General features: G+C 39.6%; 1 protein-coding gene across 1 annotated transcript in view; it reads right to left on the bottom strand.

Annotated features, from left to right (window-relative positions):
- Nucleotides 1-5487: 5487 nt before the first annotated feature.
- Nucleotides 5488-16543, bottom strand: part of RASGRF2 (Ras protein specific guanine nucleotide releasing factor 2) — a 145798-nt gene continuing 134742 nt past the window's right edge. The window contains exons 23-27 of the mRNA XM_009281018.1: nucleotides 15932-16129; nucleotides 13896-13975; nucleotides 11772-11889; nucleotides 10942-11010; nucleotides 5488-10220 (exon numbers count right to left, since the gene is read on the bottom strand). Of these exons, the coding sequence (XP_009279293.1) occupies nucleotides 10128-10220; nucleotides 10942-11010; nucleotides 11772-11889; nucleotides 13896-13975; nucleotides 15932-16129 (558 nt within the window). The 3' untranslated portion in view covers nucleotides 5488-10127. The remainder of the gene's footprint in view (nucleotides 10221-10941; nucleotides 11011-11771; nucleotides 11890-13895; nucleotides 13976-15931; nucleotides 16130-16543) is intronic.

Below are 16543 nucleotides of genomic sequence, written 5' to 3'. Positions count from 1 at the left end.
AAAGTGTTAGCAAGTTCCCTTACGATTTCTGAAGAATACATCATTAATACTTAAAAAATAGCTTGGTCTTACTGCTGTTCTTTGATCTATTTTGTGAGGAACCCAGCTGCAGAAACAGTTGGGATGCTAAGAACCATCCATAAATAATGCCCTATTTTCATCCTTATCTAACCTAAATATTTATGTGAAATCTTCCAGTTAAAATGCTGTCTTGGTTTCATTGCTTGTGCTGGGGAGGTAGCAGTAGCTGAGTGTTAATTCAATTGCTATTCATATTAATGCCATCTGTCCCTGCACAGAGAGTTCAGCTGAAATTCAGCAATAATTTGTGCCCCATTGGAGTTTGTTGTGGAAGCTGCTGAACAGAGAAGTTACCTATACTGACCAGACAAAGGTAATCTTGTTTTATGGGAAGACCTTTCTGATTAGCACATTTCTTTCAAAGAAAATGTCTACAAAGTCAAATTTCCATATGTGGGAAATGATTTATTAGTCATCAAAGGAATCAGGACAGGAATTACAAGCCTAGTTATTCTTACTTAGTATATGTATCAAATCAGGAATTAGAGGATGCCATGTTTGTTCTGAAGAGCTTGCAGGGACACTAATCACTAGCTTTCCTGCTGTTGGAGTCAGAGCTCTGCTATTGTACAGCTGCAAAGAGCCACTACACACAAAACCCTTATAAGCTCACAGTCGGCTTGCCCCCCGTGCAATGGCAATCACTGGTTTTCAAGTTCGATGGGTCTTTATTTCTTGAGATTCCTAAAGACAGACTTAGAATAATGCAGTGAAGTATACCCTCTTGGGAATAAATATAATTGTTTACCAAATGGTTACCAGACCTCTTACTGAGATTTCCCCGTGACTGTGGATGTTCAGTATCCATTTACATAGAGTATATGCAATCACTGAGATCTCAAACTGGGAAAACATTCCGTTTTGAGGTGGCATTCAACCACTTACATCCCACTGAAGTTAGTGGAATGTAAGCAAGTACTTGTTGCTAAGCATGGGCACAAATTCACCATGACCAAGTGCATAAGTAGGCACAGAACAGTCCTCCTACAGTTATGATTACTCCAAAGAAAGGCACTTTAAGGTGCTAATACATGTCTACTAAATAAAGAGCTCAACTAGGTCCAACCAACCTGTTAAAAATAACCCCAGTTATTTTAAGTCATTGAAGTTGCTCTTCACAGGACATCCACCACATACTATAGAAAAGGTTCTCTATAATTAGCAGTATATTTTCTGGCCAACGGGAGGAGAAAAGGTTTTCCTAAAAATTGAGTTGACCCTTTGGAAAAGCAGGAATATCCAAAATCCTTACAACAGAACCATGTGGCCTTCAGCACAATTGCCTAAAAAACAGTCACACTATTTTTGCCAGCTGTGTTGCAGACTGCATTGCACAGTATCACAATGCATATGTCTTTAATTAGAGCGGCAAGGCTGAAGGTAGGAATTGTCTAGTGTAGATTATGTGTGTGAAAGGGGCAACAATTCTGTTTCACACAATTTCAGCCCTTTGAAAAGTTGCTGTTGCGTGACATTTTGGTGAAGATTTTGTCTCATTTAAAAAATGAAAGAAGAGTATTTGTATCTCACTGAAATGCTATTTTCTCTCAAGGGTATATGTTGAGAACAAGATTACAAACAAACACTGCTGCTTTACAAGAGGAGACTGACATCCTCTGTGCTCTGACCCAGCGGAGGATATTCATTCTGTTCTTCTGCTGCTGCCGCAGGGCCAGCAACTGCTGGTGATGGAGGCTCACAATCCAGCAGGCCGTTGCTTTCTCCTCAAAACACACCTCAGTGAAATTAATCAGTTCTGAGATTGTGATTGTCAGAGAATTCAAAAGAGTAATGACTAGAGAAACACAGCCAACAAACATATTCAGATGTGTTGAATTCTGGACACCTTCCCTCTTTCTACCATGCTGATCCAGCATTTTTTTGTCATGGAAACTCCAGCAGGCATGGTTAGAGACGGAAAAAGGTGCTTTTTTTCAGATGGCTCTCCCACTGGAGATGAAATTTAATAGTAAATGAAATGGAATAAATAAAATATTTAGATTTAGAGCAGCATAGAAAGCATTGATAGGACTTCGTGTCTTCTCTGCCTGGAAAAGTTACTGCTTTTGATTTATGTGAAACATATCGAAGATCTAAACATGATTTATACATATTGTCCCCAATCTGTATAAATGAAGAGCTTCCAGCAAGAGTAGCGGGAGAGAACATAAGCCTTTACTAGTAACTATTGCTCTGTTTCTGACCCATCCATCTAGGCATGTGCACACCATGAGCATTAGTAGGATAGGGTGTTGTCTCGTTCAAAGAGGTTTCACAGTGGAGTTGCTACCTCGAGGAAAACAAATTTTAAATGGCTTCTGCTACTACACTTACCAACCCACATGTGCAGGGTTGGCTCCAGCAGTCAGGGAATTGGAATGAACACCAGTGATTGTTTCAGTCCTGTTTGAAACCGGAAATTTCAAGCAAAAATCTTTTCTTCTCAGATTTTACTTCTTCTAGGCTATACACCAGTAGGGCCAGAACATTCGAATATAGCTTTCAAGGCATAGTTCAGTGTTCACAATTCTCATTCACTATTTTTGCGCAATCAGTCAAGACCAATTTCAGTTTTTTTTTCACAGAGCTGAGGATTTTGAACAGCCTGTAGCAGCTAGCTTCCCCCTCTTTCTTCATTGTCAAGATTAAAAAGGGTTGTGTGCTGTCAGATTTCCTCAGAGATTTGATCATTTCAGTGAGTCTATCATTTTACAGAGTATTTAGTTGTTTTCTTGCAACATACTAAAAAGTAGAAAACAGCTGCCCCCCTGCTAAATACTTCTTAAACAATAATCCATGATCTTACTGTGCCTGGTAAGATCATGGAGCAGATCATCCCGGAAAACATGTCAAAACATATAGAAGAGCTGAGGAGAGATAGCCAACATGGCAAATAGTGGCTGACTAATCTAGCGGTCTTCTACGATGGAGTGACTGTATCAGCAGACAAGGGAAGAGCAACTGAAGTCGTCTATCTGGACCTCTGTAAGGCCTTTGACACAGTTCCCCACAACATCCTTCTCTCTAAATTGAAGAGATACGGATTTAATGGATGAACTGTTCGATGAATAAGGAACTGGCTGGCTGGTGGCGCCTGAAGAGTTACAGTCAATGGCTCAATGTCCAAGTGGAAACCAGTAACCAGTGGTGTCCCTCAAGGGTCCATACTGGGACCAGTACTATTTAATATCTTCATTAATGACATAGACAGTGGGATCGAGTGCACCCTCAGCAAGTTTGCAGATGACACCAAGCTGAGTGGTGCAGTTCATTCACTAGAGGGACGGGATGCCATCCAGAGGGACCTGGACAGGCTGGAGGAGTGGGCCTGTGCAAACCCCATGAAGTTCAGCAAGTCCAAGCACAAGGTCCTGCACCTGGGTTGGGGCAATCCCCGATATCCGTACAGACTGGGGGATGAAGGGATTGAGAGCAGCCCTGCAGAGAAGGGCTTTGGGATACTGGTGGAGACAAAATTGGACATGAGCCAGCAATGTGCGCTCGCAGCCCAGAAGGCCAATCGTATCCTGGGCTGCATCACAAGAAGGGTGGCCAGCAGGTCAAGGGAGGGGATTCTGCCCCTCTACTCCCCTCTCATGAGACCCCACCTGGAGTACTACGTCCAGCTCTGGGGTCTCCAGCACAAGAAAGACATGGACATGTTGGAGCGGGTCCAGAGGAGGGCCGGAAAAATGATCAGAGGGCTGGAACACCTCTCCTATGAGGAAAGGCTGAGAGAGTTGGGGTTGTTCAGCCCGGAGAGCAGAAGGCTCTGGGGAGACCTTATTGCGGCCTTTCAATACTTAGAGGGGGCTTATAAGAAAGATGCAGAGAGACTTTTTACCAGGCTTGCAGTGACAGCACAAAGGGCAATGGTTTTCAACTGAAAGCAGGTAGGTTTAGACCGGACATAAGGAAGACATTTTTTACAATGAGGGTGGTGAGAGACTGGAACAGGTTGCCCAGAGAAGTTGTGGATGCCCCATCATTGACAGTGTTCAAAGTCAGGTTGGACGGGGCTTTGGGCAACCTGATCTAGTGAGAGATGTCCTTGCCATGGCAGGGGGATTGGACTAGATGATCTTTAAATGTCCCTTCCAACCCAAACCATTCTGTGAATGATCATATGATGATGGCCATAGGAAAAGATGTAAAACCAGCCAACGCTGGTGTAAGGTTAATGGAATGGTTTAAAGTGTGAGGAAAACAACTTTAAATTAAAATTATCCTGCAGTACGTTTAAACAGAGCTGCTTGGCAAATAGTTTGATTTTTTTTCTTGCACTGAAAATATGTGACAACTTCAAGAGTAAGTTGCTCTCTCAGCCAATTTCACTTTTTATGTGAAACACCAAAAATGTAGAAAGATTGCAGAAAATGTGACTGCAAGGTCACAGAGTACTGAATGGATGCTGATTTTAATACATCACTTGCTTTATCTTCATCTCACACAGACCTGATGTGCCGTTACTGTTTACTTACTTACAATATGTTAATTTTTGAAACAAATTTAACAGGCATCTATCTTGAAGAAATTACCCAGTTCAGCAAAGGAAAGCAGTAAACAGTGATTAAAGCATATAGCAGAAGCTGGAGACCTGTTTTGTAGTCTTAAGCTCTATTAACTAGTTTGCTTCAATTTGCAAGTCATTTTATCTCTGTGTGACTTGTTTTCCTATCGTAAGAGGAGGGACATACCATACTTACAAAATGTTTTCTGTGTTTACTTGGGTAGAAGATGTGGCTATACTATTTCTTTAAATCCAGGGCAGCAAACCAGCCAAGAGAAGGCTAGGGATGTTTAGACAAAAGTCCAAACCCAAAACAACAGGATAAAGAAGTTAGGGACAATGTTATTTACTATTTATATAATTCATTGCCTTTTGCCTAGAGAAATATTCTATTGAAATGGGAAGTCCTTAAACACCTTCTGAAATTATATTTAAACTCCACCTACTTGTACCTTCCTATAAAGGGAATAAAGGTGTGGAAGGGGAGAGGCTTTCCTCAGCTGAAGAAGAATGAGTTGTGTGGCTGGTTCAGTTTAATCTGTTACATGTCTTATTTAGTTATTTATGCTGTACGCTTCACAGCGGATCAGCATTTCTAGTGGTATATGAAGTAGGCTTCATTCTCTGTTCCAAGTTAAAATCAGCATGATTCCCAATGATGCCCACAGCAGCTGCAATGCAGCATGAGCGAACAAAGAATAAAATGCAGTAATTCAAACCATTCTTTCCCAGTAAAGAGACTCAGAATTTTCTCTGATTTTGCCCTTCTTATTCATGGCTTGTCCCTTCTGCTCCCATGTTTCTCTAAAAGACTCAGTAATTCAGGAGTAGATTTAATTATTCACCATTGGGGGGTAAAAAATTAAACAGATACCAGTAAGGACTCTTGAAACTCAGGAAAAAAAAGAATGTTTAATTAGCATATAGGCACAACACCCTGCCTGATATGCCTTACTAACAATACAAAGCAATAACCTCAGGTCAAAAGATAAGTTACAATACATGCAAAAACGTCTGGATTGTGCACTAAGTAACATGTTAGTTATAGGTACATCTGTCAAATAAACATACATCTATTCTCCTAAAGAACAAAACTTCAGAGACTATTTCAAAAGTAAAGGTACAACAAAACAACCATAGTTGAGCAGCGTATTGGACACAAAGCATCCTACACAGAGACATTTGACCTTTGGAGGCAAAAACTGTAACAGGCAAATAGCTGAGAGCCAGATCCCCAAATACTTACTTATGAAAAGCTCTCAGTGAAGCCTAAGGTATTATCAGAATGAGGTCTGAAGGATTTTGCCCTTAATGAATAACAATTATGAGTGGGTAAAAATGTCTCTATCAGTGAGAATTTTAAATCATATATCTAAGTTTAATGTTGCTGATAAGAGTGAAAGGAGGAAAGACTGAATATTGATACAAATAAAACAATGTTTCTGTAAAACCCTTAAAATAAATAATGATTACAAAGGAAAGTTTGGGATAATGAACATGTCCTGAAACCAAAATCAACGTGGTTAAAGTTAATAAATATTTTAAATAGTTAAGTTCCTTTTTATCCTACAGAACAATAATCAGTATTAAGAACTAGGAAAGCAGAAAGAGGATGGAGACCTCTTCCTTACTTTTAAATACGGGTGATCAGTCCCAGTATCATCTCTCACTATTAAGCTACGCGTTTGTGTGTTACAGGACTAGCCGAAAGAAAGGGACAGAATATACACTTACTGCCACTGTAAATTCAACGGATCTATTTTTTCTTCCACACGATGACTAATCACAGGCTCAGTCCACTAACAATACTGGCGAATTTAGTGGGGGGTGAAGAGGGACAGGGGGGAGTGAAGGCTGGGGTGAAGGCAACTCTAACCCCGTATCAGCGTGTGACAAGTGCTCTCTGTCACATGGAAGGGGACGTGTCTGTGCTGCTGCCCAGGTTCCGAGATAACTACGGGCTGAATCCAGGCTGCTACTTATGCAATAAAAAAATACTGCAAAACTCCCCTCGGACTTTGCTGGCAAATGTGCCCACTGCTGAACCAGTGGGTGAGATGTGCTATCCCCATTGCAGCTAGCCAGCCCGTACACCCTGAGGCGTTTTTGTCTGGAGAGTGCTGAAGGGAGCAGCCCCTCCAACATGAGAACTGTTGTCGCATCTGACCGGCACAGCAGTGCTGAGGAGCTAAAAAAGGCAAGTAATAGGCGCTTCAACCCTTCTCTTTCTTATGAATCCTGAATCAGCTCGGCTTTTTCAGCTCCAATTGTAGAAAAGCAAGTCTGCTCTGCTTCCACGGCATAAAAGCTATAATGGACAAGATCCTAAAAGACAGCAAGATCCAAATGACAAAGTCCTCACTTGGAGACATCCTCCCTAAAACACCAGAGGCAAACAGTGGGTGTTTTATGACTGGGATTTCTATCTCTATATATTATATGGCTGTGGTGGAGTGGCAAAGAGAAGCCGGTAGCGAAGAGCTCCACAATCCCTGTGCGCTGTACAGGGAGATCGCTGCACTAGCTATAGATGTACTAGGCAAAGCCTCACATAAAGCAGGTTGCTGCTGCCTACTAACTGCTGCCATAGCTCAAACACTGCAGCAGTACTGTAGCAGAGGCACTCAGGCCACTTACACGTGAAGTACACAACCCGACTGCGGGGCAGACACACCGCTCTACACTCGCTGTGCAGGATTTCGGCAGAACAGCTGTTTCCAGCTCTGGTTAGGGTTGCAACGCTGTTTGGGGTTGTGGATAACAAGATGCATGCTCACTTCTTTGAGCAGTCATCTCCTGTATTTTAATGAATGCATTGTAACCCCAACCAAAAAGACTAGTATTAGTCATCAGCAAATCAAACATTACCATGACCATAACCTGTTTTTTGGTTTTTTGGTTTTTTGTTGCTCTGAACACAAATCAAGTATCTATTTACTCTAGTGATTCTAATCTAAATTGTGCCACTGACCCAAGAGGTAACTTTTGGCATATAAATAGTATATGCTTTTCCAGAGGGGCTGAACTACCACATTGTCTACTGATTTTAAGATATGGATGCTCAGCACCTTTGAAAAAATCCACGTCTAACCCTTTGTCTTCCTCTCTGTCCGTTTGTAATATTGTAGCATAAGCACAGCACCACCCCTGCGTATTGCAAGCGTTAAAATGCATTGAATGTTTTGAAACTGAAGAACAGATACACACACATAAAGTACAAACCAACAAACTGTGAAAAGAGTAAGATGAAGAATTGTACCCTGTAACCCTAAGAACATCGAGGAAGTTTGGTAAAATGGGGTACAGGCAGATAAAGCAGCAGTTAGTAGTATACAACAGAGATGCCAATTGACACTGACAGTTACACATTTTCCTTGTTAACAGAGAAACAATAAAACCTAGTTAAGAAATCACTTTTTGGACCACTTTTCCCCTGTTTCTTCATTACTTCAAAGTGTTTTATGGAATTAGTGTATAGTAACTGCTTTTGTACAGAAAATACACAGTAAGTTAGTTCTGTGGTCCAAATAAGCCATGCTTTTTTTTTTTTCATATCATGCATTGGGATGCAATCAGCTTCTTGTCAGTCATTAGTGAAAAGAACAAGCACATTTTTGACAATAAAAAGCTTCTGTAAGTAACATTTTCCGTGTTCATTTCTACAGCAATCATTAGCCAGAACTATTTAAAATGTTTCTGGAATTTTCTTTTCTGTTGCTATCTGCTTTTCTGATCGAGGAATTTTCTCGTATTTGTGATGTTTCCTCATGCAGTTATTTACAAAGAGATGGTCCTTGTGGTGAAGAACCTTAATGAAATTTACAGTTGCTAAGGTACATTTATAAATGCTAGCAGTTACACTCAGACAGAACAAATGGAATTTATTATGCAGCTCTGGGCTGGGCCAGCAATACAATAAAGTGCAAATAAGGACAAAACCCACAAGCCAGGCAGATCCGTTTTTCATTGCCAGCGTTAAGAAGCATCATGACTGTGGTAAGAAATGTTAGATCAAATAGGCCTAGGTCACAATCTATTTTAAACATCTGTCTCCCTGAGAGGATTTAAGGGAGGTATACAGTGATATAGCCCTATTTCTTCAACTGGCTGAATATCATTGGAAAAGTAAGGACACTTTTCCAGCCAATTTTTTTCAACAGTGCTAATACCTGCATTTTATGCTATGATGCACTTTACAGCATGCATTGAGCTCACTTTCCATGCAGCTACAACAGGCCACTCTTGATCAGGAAAATTTAGGAAGTACCAACTAGCTGTAGAAATGACATCTATCTACCTGGTACGTCACAAAAGCATAGGCTTTGAAAACATTTACAAATAGCACATTTTCTTAAACATATGCCCATATGCAGATGATAATTACTAGCTCAGATAAAAATATATAGTTTGTGTTTGCTGGCATTCAAAGTCTGCCACTGATTTGAACAATTTTGGAGCTGAGTCATTGCCGAATGGCACTGGAACAAAAAAATAGACATTTTTCAAACCACCGATTCCACGTAAAACGAAACTGTCACTCCAACTCCTAGTGTTCATTGCTGATCACTACCCATTGCCAGACCAGACATGTATTTCTCTCCACAGTGTGTCCAGAAAGTGCTCTGTAGCCTGACTTGTCAGAGAAGCTGCAGGAAGTGCAGAAAAATAAAGTGCCTTTTCCAGGGCTGTGTGCAACATGGCTAACCATCCAATTCACTCTATGTCCAGATTTCTCAAGTCTCAGGTATAGCTCCTAACCTTGTATTTCCCAGCTGAAGCTTGCAAGGCTGGCAACTATTTACAGCTATTCAACTAGTTCATTTGCTTTCCATGCTGTAAATACTCTCATTGTGTATTAATGAAAAAATATTTACAGTTCATTTATAGGTAAAATCAGTCACCTTAGAAAAGGCTGACAAGACATTTAAAGAAGGTAACACTTTATAAAGGGTAGTATTAAATGTATAGCAGGTATTTTGAACAACCGCAGATCTGAAGATACTAGATGCTACCTTAATGTCACTCCAAGATAGTAGATGACTGTTAAGATCCTGTTTTTTCAATGGAGTTAACACAATATGAGGACACCACTAGCATTACTGCCTCAGTGAACGCATAGTTAGCCATCAACCCAGACCACATCACAGCCATCTCATTTTGCTCATTTATCTTAATATACCTGAGTATATTACCACCATTTAAATCTGTCCCCTTAATTTGTCACATAAGATGGCTACAATTACTACCCGTTCACAGGAAAGTCTCCTATTTTCCATTAAATGCATAGTCCCTACTGCAAACCATTATCTTTGCAAAGCAGCAATCACTTAATCCAGGTAAGAGGCATCTTTGTCCTCCACCTCCAATGCTCATTTTCGTTGCCTGAGAGGGAAATGCTGTGAGGCTCCGTATCTCCTATTGGAAAAGAGAGCTTGCATTCTTCTCGATATTTCCCTTGCTGTCTTTAGGACTTGGCATGCATGATTTTGTTCATTGTACTAAAGCTTTCTGTAGACGCTGAGGCGAAGCTGGCTCTTCAGGCAGGGAGTCTGGGTTCAATCTTTAGGGAAAGCTCATACAACGTATCTTCATCTATGATGAGTGTCTTGTCAAGTAAATAGTGAGTGACCTGGAATGGAGAAAACACAGATGAACAGACTGGATGTTACTTCCACAAAAATTTCTCTGCTTTCCTTTTCCCCTTCAGCCCGTTTCAGGTCCCAAGATCCCCTCACGTTTTTTTCTTGAGAAACACAACGGCTCGTTTGAATGGTGTAAAGCTGCACCAGCAGCGCTCCAGGAATCAAGTACGGCCTCTTAGGAATGGCCAAGTCCTTAGCCAGGTTACCTAACCACACGTTGCTCTTCTGGAGTCTGAGAGGAAATCTTCTCTGAAGGCACAGACTGGCTTTGGCCAAATTTTCATCGCTTCCTGAGGGACAAGGGGAAAAGAACTGCAGGATGCACACAGCATCAGCAGATGCTTGGGCCATCTCCTGTTCCCTAATCCCAGGATTCTGGGATTCCCTGGGCAATTACACTTCCAACTGGGCAGGGAGAACACATTTCCCTTTGAACCCATTCCCTTGTACCCAAAACCCATGAAGGCTGCAATCCCAAGAGAGCTTCCAGAGAAGCAGGAAAAAACTTGCTTCTATATATAGTGTCAGATAGTTTCTGCCAGGGTGAGGCCCCAGAGTACCTGTCCATATTTCTGTCTGTCCTCTCCTCTCTGTGTGTGGGAGCAGAATACATTCATTTTAGCTTTCAGCAACAGCTGTATCTTACAACTAATTGCTACCACAGCTTTGATTTCAGTAGTAGGTAACAGTGCCTAAGAAGGGCCTTACCTTCTGCTGATGCTCTATGCGGTAGGAGGTCTGCTGGAACTGGCGTATTTCCCTGATAATATGTGAGATCTTTCAAAAGAATACATGTATATGAGTAAGTACAATGTCATTTTGACTTCAGCTAAGCCACATAAGGCAAGAATTTTGCACCAAATTATGCAATTTATCCTGGGAGGAGGGAAGGAAAGAGCAGAGATCATCTCCTAATGGCTTCCAAGGATGTCACTTTCCTAAATTAACCATTTATTGTTCGGTCAGCCTCAAGTGAACCACCTTGTCTCTCCTCTCCCCATACTGATAACCTCTCTTCTCTTTGCCTGCAGTGACTGCTGCGATGTGTAGCCATAAGAAGGGTATTAAGCTGAGATTAGAAATTTCCATGCTTCCCTCTGAGGAGTTGTTGCAAAACAACATTACATGGCAGTTGGAGAGAAATCAACTTTAAAATGCTTTTTTAGATAGACCCTAGCACACTTGAAAAGAAGATTGTGATTACTGCTTTCTAGTGAATCACTACATTCCTTTAATTTTGGTTATTTCAAAAAGCCTTTTGTTGCTCCTTCATGAGCTTCAGACAGCTGCTTTTTCTGTCTCTCACTTCTCAAAGAACAAATTGGAAGCAAATTCACCCTGTAAAAATACTCAGTTTACCAGAAGGTGGTGATAGAAGACTGGGTCAAGTAATTGCTTTCAAATAGCTACCTATCTTGCATGGTGCCAATATACTTGTGCATCTTAGAAGTTAAATTCAAAGGAATTGTAATTAAATCAATAATTAACTCACACAATTAAACACCTGTTGGGAAAGTGTATAAGGAACTGAAAATTACCATTCTCATTTTGGAAAAATTGACAAGGCCTTCCTCAGTGAAGTTTGGTGTTCCTTCTTCAATGAATGCCAGGTCCGTCAGGTACATTCCAAGGTAGGGAACAGCAGGTGGGTTACAACTGTGAAACAAGAAATCAGCGTATTTACCTGTAGCTAAATTTACAAACTGTTTTTTTTTATAATTCACACAAACTATTACTTAACATACTTCTAATCAATGGGTTACATTCATTTCTAAGACAAACAGCTTCTCTGACTTCACTTGTGTTGTATTTGCTCTGCCTGTGACAAATTGAATGTATTCTGTCCAATATCTAATATTAATGGCAGAAAACCTTTAGTAAAAGGTAGAATGGTAACGTGATGGAGTGAGAGGAAGGACAGGTAAACTCTGGACTCAGAGAACACCTTTAAGCGTATTTCAATCCTGGCTAACAGACAATCCCTGAAATAGATCCTACACACAAGCTAAAAATGCACGTGGATGTGCTTCTGCATGGTTGGTGTTCTGCAGTCGTGTAAGCATCCTAGTATAACAAGGGTGGGTGTGTGTGCAAGAGAGAGTGTGTGCGTGCACATGTGGAGATATATACATATATACGTATATACATGCATATATATACACTACTTATACATACATACACATATGTATGGATATATGCATGAGTGTGTGCGTGCACATGTGGAGATATATACATATATACGTATATACATGCATATATATACACTACTTATACATACATACACATATGATATGATATATGCATGTATATACGTGTGTGTGTGTGTGTGTGTGTATGTATGTATATACCATTCTGTCAAAGTCTGTTCAGGCCTTCTCAACAGTGAACACAAAGAGAAAGAGGACGACAGAGAGGTAGCAAAGACGGTCTGGAAAACTGTGAATACAGACTCTAGAGACTAGGGATTTTCTTTTCTTGGAGGGACAGCAGGAATGGGATAATGATTGTTGCTTCCCGAATGCAATAATCAGTGCTCCATGCTCACTGATTCTTGCCTCAGCAGAAATAGTAGCAAGCTTGGTTTTCTGAAGCTCTGGCATAAGAAAAATGCAGGGTGATGGCTGTGCTGTTAACTTAGGCAGACTGCTGACTATGCTTAGCAGTGCACTTCATTCTGGGTATTTTTTGTATTATGAGGATGATTGTTGTACACAGGCAAGCAATATATTAACTGAAAGATGTATAAAAGTACCTGTTCATATATTGTGAGTAAAAACATTTTTAAAAAAGTGATTAGCTCCCCCACAACATTTTTAAAGTAAAAATTGACTAACTTGCACTATGTATATTTTGAAACATTTCAGCAATTATTCCTGCTTCTCTCAAGATCATTTAAAGTAGTTGTACTACTCAATCCTGGAAAGCCCACTTCTAATTACAGAACTTGCAAAAATACAGGTTTTGTATGCATACAGTTGGAGTCAGTACATAAATTGTAGAACCCTTGCCACAGGATATTTTGGATACCAAAATTACATACAGTCAAACACAATCTGGCAAATCAATTAAAGAAAAAATTATTCAAGTACTACGGTACAAAAACCCAGGCTGTTTTCCAGGGTGGCAGACTACAGGGGGCTGGGAGGGTATAGGAGAGGAAGTATCACTGTGCCTTTGACCTGTTCCTATGTTCCTCTCATCAGCTACTGGCCACTGTCACAAAAAAGATAAAGGGGTGACTGGAACTTTGATCTGACTCAAGCTTATTCTTAAGCCCTAAACTTCTTATCTGGAACAAGGACTCTCTGGAATCCTGTTTTTGAATATGAACTTTTATTTATAAACCTGGCTTCACACTTATTGAAAAAGTTTATCAGTGTAAGTAAAACCCCAACAGGGAACATTCACACAGAATAATAGTTTGATTTGTTTCAGTAATTCTCTGGAAATACCTCATTTATTTATCAGGTGTACTAAATCATGGGATATTCAGCAAAACAATAATGTCAAATAGAATAAAACTAGAATTTAAAAAGTTATTAGGTAAAAATATTATCCAGTATTATATTAATTATTAAAGCTTAATCAAAGCCACTTAATCTTTAACATGTACTATTCACTGCTTATAACAAAACACAACTGTATGGTGTAGGAAAGCGTACTTTTTGAGTGTCTCTCTAAGATTTTTAAATCTTCCTTCAGATGATACAGTCTTCTGAAGCTTGTCCATGAGAGCTTTTGTCTAGAAAAAAAATACATTGCAAATGTCACTGCTGTTTCACATAAGTGACTGCGATTAGTTTTTAGAAAAGGTATAATTCACTTAGCATCTTCACCCCATTTTCAAAAGTAATAACATAGGCATTAGGAATTTAGCTTCATTGTAGTTCCTAGTGTATTTCTGAAGATGGCGATTAGGCAGCATTAAAGATTTTCCTTTGAGTGATATACAGAATCTGTATCTGTGCTAATATGATTAGCCTGCAAATTTAGGAAAAAACACAAGTTCATTAAATTAATGGTCAGCAATTCAGTTTACCATGTATACAAGAATATTAGAGACTTGATCGTACATGTTGCTGAGGATCTTCAGCTGCGTTTACTGAAATTAGTGACAGTAAAGGATGTTTACTGCCTTGCAGCTTGCACTAAGCTGGTTTTGCCTCCAAGTTTCTGATAAAAGCTGAATATGTATTTGAAAATATATTACTGTCCTACACAAATTACTTTCAGTGGGCATCATCAGAGCCTGGTTACTTCGTAAGCAAAATAAATTTGCTTTTCAGTCTATTTATGCTATAGACTTGAGACAGTATAGAGAATCATGAGAAATTTGTCATATTTGAAACTGAATTACCAATTAAGAGAAAGCTGTAGGCAGAAGCAGGCACTTTCTTTTTCTTCTAAATAGCAGGCTGATGAAACACGCAGATTACATTTCCAATAAGTACTGGAGAACTGTGCAACAACATTAATCTGTTGTTTTTTTTTTTTTTAAATTGAGAAGTTTAAAAATCAAACAAATTCTAAACATAAAACTTGGAGGTGAACTCTTATATAACAGTTTGTACTGAAAGGATTTTTATCATATTTTAAAATAAAAAAACATAACACCAGCTATAAAGCATTTGAGAAAAAGCTGACTGGAGAAAGAAGGCACTGCAATCAGAATGTATTCTAAGTGGATTTCATTGCTTGGGCTCCTTGAGTGCTTTGCAAAAGCTGCAGAAACATATGGAGGAGGGAATGCAATGATAAAAGCCCACCTTTTGCATGTCAATTAGCCAGATCTAAAAAGGGCAATCTGAAATCTTCCAATTAGCTGGAGTAAACCCTGTATTCAAATACTGCCTAACTTACAAGTGATTGGCTCTGTCCTACTGACCTCCTTGCTCTGTTATTCCACCATACTAAAATACTTTTTTTTTTCAAATAGCAGAAACCTGAGATTTAAATCATTCAACCAATTTCTCCAAAACATTTAAAACAGAGAACATAAAATCATAGAAACACAGAATATCTCGAGTTGTAAGGGACCCATAAGGATCATCAAGTCCAACTCCCTAAAAAAGAGTGGCTAATCTTTTTTTTTGTGTCTTATTTTTGTTATTGGCAGCCATTCTCACAGGCTCAGCCATGCTGCTGACAGTCTCAGCACCAAGGTAAGGGTTAAAGGGAGATATTCACTGCATCTGAACTTAGGCACCTAAATGAGAAAGAGGTCTGGCTGTCTACGGTCTCTTACTTGGTAGCAAAAAACTCAGCACCTTGAGAGGAAATGCTGATCTTTCTACCAACTTTCTGCACAGGCAGGGAAATACAGCTCCTATTTGAGGCACTTGAGCTGGCTATAGTTATAGCTAGTAACCACCTAGATGTGTATATCTGAAAATATCTAAATTTAATTCTTGCAAATATTTCAGTACTTCAGGCTCAAGTCGTTAGGCTTAGGCACCTGCTAGTCCCATTGAAATCAGTTTGTTCCTACAGATATTTAATTAATGATACCAAAAAAAGGGTAAGTGAAACACAAAATACTTTGACATGAAATACCAGTACTACTTGGTGTTTCCAGCAAATAGTCAGAGTATTGTAAAAGTAGAAATATTTATGGAAGGAATCCTATCTCAACTCGTCGTTTTCTGAACACACTGACCAGTGAAGTCTAGAAACCATACTGTAATTGTATCTTTCTTACCTGTTTGGATACTTTACCCCAAGTTTTCTTAAGTCTGTAGATTGCACTTCTGTTCAAGGCTGACGTGATTTCTAACACACCATTATAATTGTGCATACATCGACAGATATCAGCTACTGCTACCCACTTTTCAATTGAGTTAGCCCGGGAGCTGACATCAGTGTAATTCATGATTTGGGAGGCAACAAGGTTACTCATCTGACCAAACAAAGAGGAAGAAATTTAGGACATTTAAATATAATCCCTTTCAACATATAATTATTTAATGAACAAAGCAGAAGAAAACTAATGCACAACAGAACTCATGGCTCTTAATAAAACCAGAGAAAGCATATTGAGAACAGTGTTGTAGGGAAGTTGGGGGAATGATGATATGAAAGAAGGGTAAGAAATGCAATGGGGAGTATCTCCAAGCCAACAGTAATAAAACTGATTGGGAAGACTCTCAGTAAAATTCAAGGAAAATGGTAAAGAGCAAAGATATGGTTGGGGATACAAAGGGCATTCATTAAATAGAATTGGTGTTATATTTTCACCCTCTGGAGAAAAATTAGTTTCTTCTGTAAGCAACAAGGCATTGTAGCACAGTTTAAAATGTTCTACTCTATTAAA

This window comes from Aptenodytes forsteri, unplaced genomic scaffold (genome assembly GCF_000699145.1).
Source record: "Aptenodytes forsteri isolate BGI_AS27 unplaced genomic scaffold, ASM69914v1 Scaffold388, whole genome shotgun sequence".
NCBI classification, from domain to species: Eukaryota; Metazoa; Chordata; class Aves; order Sphenisciformes; family Spheniscidae; genus Aptenodytes; species Aptenodytes forsteri.
Note: the sequence above shows the minus strand (reverse complement) of the source record. Positions and strands in the feature narration are given on the sequence as shown.